The sequence below is a fragment of the Sinocyclocheilus grahami genome, unplaced genomic scaffold (assembly GCF_001515645.1).
Source record: "Sinocyclocheilus grahami isolate Dianchi unplaced genomic scaffold, SAMN03320097.WGS_v1.1 scaffold121.1, whole genome shotgun sequence".
Taxonomy (NCBI): domain Eukaryota; kingdom Metazoa; phylum Chordata; class Actinopteri; order Cypriniformes; family Cyprinidae; genus Sinocyclocheilus; species Sinocyclocheilus grahami.
Genome location: NW_015505300.1, coordinates 989,583 through 998,685, shown reverse-complemented (window position 1 = coordinate 998,685; position 9,103 = coordinate 989,583). Strand labels below are relative to the sequence as shown.

General features: G+C 40.0%; 1 protein-coding gene across 1 annotated transcript in view; it reads left to right on the top strand.

Annotated features, from left to right (window-relative positions):
• Positions 1-9,103, top strand: part of LOC107589837 (chromodomain-helicase-DNA-binding protein 7-like) — a 91,954-nt gene that overhangs the window by 61,465 nt on the left and 21,386 nt on the right. Inside the window, exons 4-11 of the mRNA XM_016278388.1 lie at positions 4,979-5,114; positions 5,397-5,528; positions 5,706-5,771; positions 6,549-6,604; positions 6,954-7,068; positions 8,303-8,386; positions 8,574-8,711; positions 8,839-8,960. Coding sequence (XP_016133874.1) covers positions 4,979-5,114; positions 5,397-5,528; positions 5,706-5,771; positions 6,549-6,604; positions 6,954-7,068; positions 8,303-8,386; positions 8,574-8,711; positions 8,839-8,960 — 849 coding nt within the window. The remainder of the gene's footprint in view (positions 1-4,978; positions 5,115-5,396; positions 5,529-5,705; positions 5,772-6,548; positions 6,605-6,953; positions 7,069-8,302; positions 8,387-8,573; positions 8,712-8,838; positions 8,961-9,103) is intronic.

The window sequence follows — 9,103 nt, the reverse complement described above, 5'->3', positions numbered from 1 at the left end:
GTGTGATGTATAGTAGTGGTGTCCCAATTCTTAGGGGAATATTTTTCACCCCTACCCCTTGACACTGTTTCAAAGGGGAAGGGGTATAAATTTGAATTGGGATTGGGCCTAAATAGCCTTATGTTTTTTATAGGGGTGTCGAAATCGTTTCTTCGATGCAATGCAGACGAGGACGGTTCGGTATCGGTTCAGTAATAGACCATAACCGATTATAAAGTACTGACGCTTTTCTGACATCATTTGTCACATACGCGCTTTGTCGCGGTAGCATACATTAGGCTTGAAACACCGCTGCGCAGAATGATCAGTGTAAGACATCAAGTACCCCGAGAGCGATAAGAGAGCAGATGGATCCTTATTAGAGATAGGCGATACCACTTTTGTTTTCGATACGATACCGATATTTTTCAAGGCAGTATTGTCGATATCGATACCGATTCGATACTTCTGAACTAAACTTTTAAATTATGAAATGTATTAAATTACTAAGAGTAAAATGGGTAATGATAAGCACTTAACTTTGTTTAAAATGCATTTTAACATTCAATACGCCTTAATTAACTTTTTAGGTTATATTTGTTTACACATGGTTCAAATATGTTTTTTGTTTACACGATTCAAATCTATAAATACTACAGTTGAACTACGGTCACTTTAGTAAAACCATGGTTCATTTTCATAAGGGACTGCCAGTGACCGGCTGTTGCATGCATAAAATGCAACCTTTTTATTCTGACAGTGTATGATTTCTGTTAACATCACAGAATAGAACATGATCAATATTCTCTTTCAACGTTCAATTTAAATAACTGTAATTGCACATGAACTATGTAGGCTACAATTTCAGTTTGTTTATTGTGAAATAACTGTCCTTCTGTCCTCTGATAAGCATTGTTCAGGGCTGCCATTCCCAAAAGCTTTAATGCTTTCTTATGATACTTTTGGGAAACACAGCCCTGTTTGAATGCACTGTCAGACGTGAGTGAACGCTCTCTGTGATGGATTGGTTCTGTCTTGCAACATTTGCTTGTTCAGATAAGCAGGAAAATAGTTCTATCCTACACAATTACTCGCTAACAAAGGTTATTCGTCCAATTCAATGCATATTGTACGAATTATTTTTTTTGTTAAATAAACAAAATAACTGGTAAATAAAACACCTTAGTATCGATATTTTTGTTTGAGTATCGATACTTTCGATACTCGCATCAGTATCGATATATCGATACTTTGGATCGATACGCCCATCCCTAATCCTTATGCTTTTGCGGTTGATGACATGCACTCATCCTGCGCAGCGCTGCTTCAAATCGAACACGCCTAATGGCGGAGGGAGACGCGAGTGCGAGTAATTAAAAATGCTCCAACTACTTTAAAAGCCTGGCCACATTTCGGGTTTTATGAACAACCTGAGCACGACCTGGAAGAAGACACATGCTGTGTGTAAATCAAGTCTCACACAATGAAATATGTAGGGGATAGGGATGGGCAAATGAAGCACTGAGGCTTTCCTCTGACATTCCACAGATCGAATTGAAGTTACGTGCACAAATAAAAGCCTAACAGTGTTTGTGTTTGTTGAATTTCTGTCTCTGATAAATTAATTTACCCATTAAACAGTGCAATTTAAAACCAGTATGAATATCAATATGATTTAATAAAATAATAATGTACACATATGAATTGCATATGACAAATGTTGAGTTTTTCTGAAATAATTTGAATTATTCATATTACTTGTATGACTAGATATCTAAAATGTAACTGAATAAGTCAGAATTCAAACTTACTGGTAAAGTAAGATCTGGGGGATCGAACATTTATGCAAAGTGAAGCGCGCATGTGACTGGACCGAAAGTGAAGCTTCGTTTGTCATTGGTCACGTGATTTCTATGACAATTAACAACACTACACAAGCTTCGAATCGAGGCTTCATCTGGCACGCCCATTTATTATCGACACAAGCTCCCGATTCCTCAGTTCAAATGTCACATCACTAGCAGGGCCAGGGGGTAAAACCACTAACCTAAGAAACCAGGTCAGATACAGTTCATATATCTGATTGCTTGTATTTATTGACGAAATTGTATAAATGTGAAGTAAAATTTAAAATTGAGGATGCAGTGCATCATCAATGCATAGTGATGCATCGTGATATCGAATTGAACCAAAACGATGACATAATCGTAACCGAACCGTGAGACCACTGTAGGTTCACACCCCTAGTTATTTATCTTATTTACACGACGGCATGTCATTTCTGTCTCTACGTTATATGGTCGCGCTCTCTGCATCACGCACAGCAGAGTTCCGCCCCGATGCGCAAACACACATCAGCACACTCCCACTAGTAGTTGTTCATATTCAGCCGCAAAACGACTATTTAAATATTAATTCTGCGTGTCTGTGTGTTAATAAATGGTTTTGTGTACTACTTGCACTGAAACGCGCGTGATATTAAAGTCCCCCTGTAGGTCAACTATTTTATCCCTTAAACAATTTTCTTTGATCATTAAAATTACATATTTAAATGTTTTTTCTTGTGAAAATAAATTTCTCATGCCTTAAAATAGCTTGAATGTAACTCTACACCCTTGCCTCATTTACTATGCGCTGATCTATGGCCACGTTCACACAGCAGCAGAATACGGTTGTCAGCCTTGTTTTTGAGTCCTTAATTCGGTTACGTTCACACACAGTTCGGTTATTTACGGGCATGACCGCCGCATTATGTAACCGAACTCACCCGTAAATTTTCAGGATTCACAACCGCATTCTCAGAACACACGCGCTGTGTGAACGGAACAGGACTGGACAACTAGTTGTCTGTCACATCATACAGTGCGAGAGAGAGCCGCTCTGCTGCACACATGCGTGTGTGTTTTCGTTAACTTGCAGTGACGGAGAAATGAGCTGGGTGTCATCTGAACTTTTTCGCTCCCGTCAGTTTTGTGTTCTGCGTGCAATTCAAATGCTCCGCTCTCTACCCAAATTTAAAAGCTGCTGTTGTTTAATGAATATTTGACGAAAGAACTCACGGCTCGATTGGAGTCTTGTCGTGTCAGAAAGTGATAAGACTTTCAGTTTTATGGACGTCGCCATCTTTGATTTTACTTTGGTCACTGTCGCTATGGTTACTGGTAAGGAATACGGGCTTGACTCCCATTGCTCGTTCATACAGACAGTATTCTAAACACAACTGTAAGCTGCTGTGAGAACGGGACATTTCGAGACTCACACCTGTTAGGAAAATACGGTTGTCAATCCCAAAAACTGACAGTGTGAACGTAGTCTATGAATATGCAAATTAGTCCCGCCTCCACTCAGTCACACCAGCCAGCACCTCCTGATCCACTGAACTGTAGTAAACGCAAAACAAAGGCATGCACGGATAATGACTGATAAAACTGTTTTTACTAGCGGACAACTACAGTGAATACTGTAACATTCGTTAAAGTTACTTACTTAACGATGTTGTGTCCTAAAATGTCTAAGACTCGAATGCAGCCGTTTGTGATTGTTAATTCATGCCTGCGAGCATATGCGTGTGAAGTGCAGACGCCGATGCAGGAGAGGTGCGTCTGACTCCAGGCTACTTTTACGCTGTTGCCACGGGTTATAATGCAAGTTAGGGGTTCTAAATTCACATTAAACCACAGCTTCATGGGTTTTTTGCTCTGATTTATTTTTGGTTTTGGGCTGGTATTGGTATATTTTGCATGCTAGTGATAGGAATCGATCTGTTGATGTGATTGGTTATTGGATTGTGACGTAGCAAACCTAGGGCTGTTTCAAACCGCATTTCTGGGACTGCCATTGGGAAACTACAGTTTTAAGGAAAAAATACTCTGCAATGGTGTTGATTAATAGATTGGCACATGATTTGTCTAAAAGCATATTAAAAACGCCACATAGACAAATAAACAACAAAAAACTTGATTTTCACTACATTAAGATCTACCGTCTCACTAATGAGGACAAATACATGAACAACAATCTCCAAAACTGCTCTGAGAGTCACTTCATGAGCATTTTACCATTTCATTTGAGTAAAACTATCCTCATATCATATAAAAACAGGAATGTAAAGGTATTCACGGCAACCCGTCAAAATAAAAGTTCGGTTTAACTTGAAGACATCGTGGCAGAAATATTTTGCTATTGTTCAGTAGAATGTACGTAATAGGCTACTACTACTACTACTACCAAAATTATGAAAACCTTATTTTTAAGGAATAATCATACAATATTTCTTCAATGTTTTAATTGTAATATTAAATCCCCTTTATTTTCCAAAAATAAAATGTTTAATATTCATCAATTAAAAGATAAAAATTAAATGACTGTTTTATGCCTTAAAAATGTAAATACACAACACAGAATTTCTGAGGGAAAAAATCATTAGGCTATTATAAGAATAAATTAAACTTGTTTTTATGCTTTCAAATAATTAGACATGTTAAAACAGAATTTGGTAACAACAAAACAAGGTTGGAAAAAATAAAAAATTTCATAGGGCCCTAAACATGTCATTTTTGTTCAACTTTTAATACATTTGTTAAATTGTTTAAATTTCACGATTTTAATTAATTAGACATGTTTTTTGATTAATACAATTTAATTTAACCATTAAAAAGGAGTCCAGAAAAATTAAAACGGAAAAAAACATCTTTTTATCAGCTTAATCAAAAAATAATCGGCCAACTAATCGATTATCAAAATAAACGTTAGTTGCAGCCCTACTAACTTTCTTTTTTCTTCATTTATAAAAAAACTGAATAGAAAAAAATACACATTCCCTTATGCATTCATATAAATTATATTGTATGCATTGAAGAAACGTTTTTGGACTGGTTGTTTGCTATTCTGTTCTTTACTAAAACTAAACAGTGTAATGGTTTGACATTTGTACTAGACAAATCTGTGGTTTATTGGTGTGACTATTACATTAACCAAACCCCTCCCTGTTTACCCACAGTGCTAAAAAGGCTGACTCCGAGTCCAATAATAGCACCAAGAAAGACGCAAAGCACAAGAGAGAGCCCTCAGTCACCTCTGATGTGGAGAAAACACCGCCACATTCACCGGAGGAAGAGGAAGATGATGGTGTTCAGGTAAACATCGCTGAAGTTTTCACTTGGCATTTATCTAGTTTCAATGCTGTTTTTTTCTGGTGGTCGACCGACTGATGTGTTTTTTTTTCAGTGGTTAAAACAGATACCTAAAGATTGACTAGATAATGCTGATAAAATGCCATCTTTATCCTACTTAATACAAGTGATGGCACATATGTGATTTGATTGTACATGTACCAAAAAAAAAAAAAGTTATGCCCAGTTATTTGTATATGTTTTTCCATTATATTCTTTTTTTTTGTGCATGTATGTTGACTGCAGAAGAGGCGATCTAGCCGGCAGGTGAAAAGGAAACGCTACACTGAGGACCTGGAGTTCAGAATTTCTGATGAAGATGACGATGGAGATGATTCTCCTGGACCAAAGTCTCCTTCAACCACGTCTGAGCTGCAGGTCATTGTCTTGAGAACTTAGGGATGTGTTGTGTGTGTTAAATTTATGATTATGCTGATGGTTGATTAACAGTCACCACAGTAGAGTTGGAAAACTGCTGATGTAACCTGCTGTTTCTTATGCATGATGGATGTTCTCATACTGACTCTGTGTCCTTCATTCCCATGTGTGCTGTAGGAGTTGCTGGATGCGGAGGGCCCTGTGGTGGAGAAAATCATGGTGATGCGCATAGGAAAGAAAGAGGTGAGCTGAGCTGTCGAAAGCCTTTCACATGAGCTTTAACCGCTGCTGTCTACTGGATCAGGGCGGATTACACCTAACAGCTGTATCAAATCCTGCCCCAGACCCTGTGATTGCCAGGAAGATGCCTGAGTGGGCTGATACTGTCTTCGGCCTGACTGTAGTAGTATTAATCCAGTGAAGGCCGTGGCCGGTTCAGAGCAAAGCCGGTGCAAGGTCTTGAGATGAAGCCATGTAAGAATAAACTGTCTCTCAGCGTGATTAATCTCAGGCCCTTAGACGCAGGCAATGGCAGCGTACAACATTACTCCTTTGAAACAGCTCCACAAAACAAAGCCTGGCCAAAAATAATGCGCCGTGCATGGCTCTTAGTAGCGCAGCTGCAAATGGGCTCCCGCCCGAGGAAATGGTAGGTTTGGCATCTGCCATAGCTCTGTGGTTTTGGCAGGAAGCCAGGCCCCAGGTCAGCTCCCTGTGAATGGGGCTGTGTGTGGTAGAGGAGCTGAAGTGATTCATGACTCTGCTGCAGAGCTTACTACTAGCTGGAGAAAGAGAATAGGAGGATGATTGCTCTTATTTAAAAAAAAATTTTGTCTCTGTTGTCATACTACTTTTGTCCTGGAGCATTACAGTTGAGAGCAATGCCAAGTTCTTTGTCACAGGAAATGGGTTACACATGTGATGGGTGGAAATTATGCACACTAGTGATTTGAAGGATCCAAACATGTTATAAACAAACTTTTTGATCACCAAATAATGTTACTGCTTCTTATTTTACAGTTGGTGTCTGGTGGAGAGGTTGAAGTTGAGGAGTTTTACGTCAAATTCAAAGGCTTGTGAGTATCTGTTATAGAATGCCTTCCATACAATATCATTTTTTTGTATAATGAAGGAAATTTTATAATTACTAGGTTTAAAGAGTTAAAAATTAATGGAATTTTTGCAAAATAGTGCAAACAAGCTACTAAACTGAGTAAATCGTCAGACTTTATCAACTGGAGAAAGTTTAAAACTGCTCATGCAGATGAATCATGGCCTCTTAATACACCAGTTAATTAAGAACAATATTCCTTACTGTGCTCCTACATAAACATTCTCAGTCTTGTTTATCTGACATGCTAATTTCTGAACTATAGTTTCGCTGAGGTCACCCAGGAAGTGACTTTTTATTGTTTTGTTTTTCAGCTCTTACCTGCACTGTCGCTGGGCAGACATCGAAGAGCTGGAGAAGGATAAGAGAATCCACCAGAAGGTCAAGAGGTTTAAGGCCAAGCAGGCCCTTGGTAACTTCTTAAGTGAGGTTAGCATCAGCCCTCCATTATCCTTGTCATCCACCATTTTGTCTTTTTTCTACTACTACTACCCCCCCCCCCAAAGTAAATTTTCCCACTTTCGTTTTATGACCCTCGCTGATAATAGGCCCTTTCGCACCGCTTTAGTTCCAGAACTAAATGTACGGTACTAAAATACTAGGATGATTTTGCGCGAACTATTTCCCCGTACCATTTAAAGGGTTGCATTCGCACCGACAGTGTGTGCGAAGAAGTGATGTAAGCCGGTCGACAGCATTGTCATTTGTGCGCGGCGTTCAACAACATAAACAAAGAAGAACAACATTAACAACAGGAGGATGAGGACGCTGTGATCGGAGCTGTGTTTTTGTTGTGTCTCGCGGGTTTCACAATAATGGACATGGAATGTCGACGTATACGTAAAGCGATTGAAAGAACGGAAAGGAGGACTAAGAATCTCCAACGACAACTGGCAGTGCTACATTTGCTACAAGTGCCTGCACTTCAGCGTCCGTCCATCTATCGCTGTTCTCCATACTTGCGAAATAAGTTGACACAATGTTTACAGTATTTTTACACGGCATTTTAAATCATGGCGGGTGAGGGTGTTTTCATACGCGTTTGGCCAATCAGTGGTTACTTATGTCACGATTAGTACCAGTTGTGCTGGTTAGACTCTGCTCCGGAGTAGGAGCTAATTTGGTTCTCGAAAAAGGCAGTCCGGTACTAAAATCGCTCCCAGTTCCGGCGGTGCGAAAACGCCGAAAAGTGGGTAGTTCCACAGTTAGATCGGGTACTATGAAAAGGTTCCTGCGGTGCGAAAGGCCCTTATGGTGGCAGTATGTATGCTCAACAGTGGTGTGTTGTGCTGGTATTATGGTGGCTTTTTGAACAATATCCATGCTAAGGCAATAAAACGGCTTACTTCAAGCCCTTATCTCTGTTGCATGCAATCTCTCGGCACATGCTGCCTAATTCAGTTCACAAGTTAAAGTAATTCAAGCAGTTGCATTGAAATGTATGTCAAGACTTTCATTTCTGGTTTGCAACTCCACACTACATTTGAAAGGGCTTTTCAATCAAAACTTGGTGGGGTTTTCCCAGAGAGATTTATGCTACCCACATCAGAAAGCTCTGAAAATATTCTCATTTAGAGCCTCGTAGTAGTTGCGGCTCAAGCAGCAATGAAACCGCTATTCTGCAATGCTCCATCTAACCAATCAATCACACTCTTATTGACAGATGGATGATGAGCCCTTCAACCCAGATTATGTGGAGGTGGACAGGGTTCTGGATGTGTCTGAAAGCACAGATGAAAATGGAGAGGTATGACTTCTTTCATCCATCCACTTCAATCATTCTCAATCCATCTGTCTCTCAAAACAACATGGACTACCTTTGATTAAAGCTCTTAGTAGATATTTTGCGGCTGTGAAGATGTCAGTCAGACCGCCCCCAGAAAATTTAGAAAAATGTGAGAACCCTCTTTTAGATAACTATTGTGTTTCTGCAGCCTGTAGCTTTGTACCTAGTGAAGTGGTGCTCCTTGGCCTATGAGGACAGCACGTGGGAGTTAAAAGCTGACATCGACCAAGGGAAGATTGAGGAGTTCGAGAGAGTGATGGAGCGTGAGCCGCAGCTGAAGCGCGTGGTAAGAGCTGGCACTCCTCTAGCCCTCTCTTTATTTTCTCTTTGGAGTGCTGAGCAAGTGAGGGGAGAGGGCCACGTTCTTGCAGTTGCACGGAAACCACTAACGGGAATTGTTTTATTTGAAACAGGAGCGACCTCCCGCCAGCGACTGGCAGAAATCCGAGAGTTCCAGAGAATATAAAAACGGCAATGCGCTCAGGGAATACCAGCTGGAGGGAGTCAACTGGCTGCTCTTCAACTGGTACAACACGTATGTATGCAATTACCCTGCCGTCCAGCTGCACTGCTCACTCATGCACAGACTGAAGTGCATTTTTAATACCATTTAAATGTGGGGATGTCATGAATTGCAGCCTCTGTATGAGAATTCATAGTCTTACTGGTGCAATTATA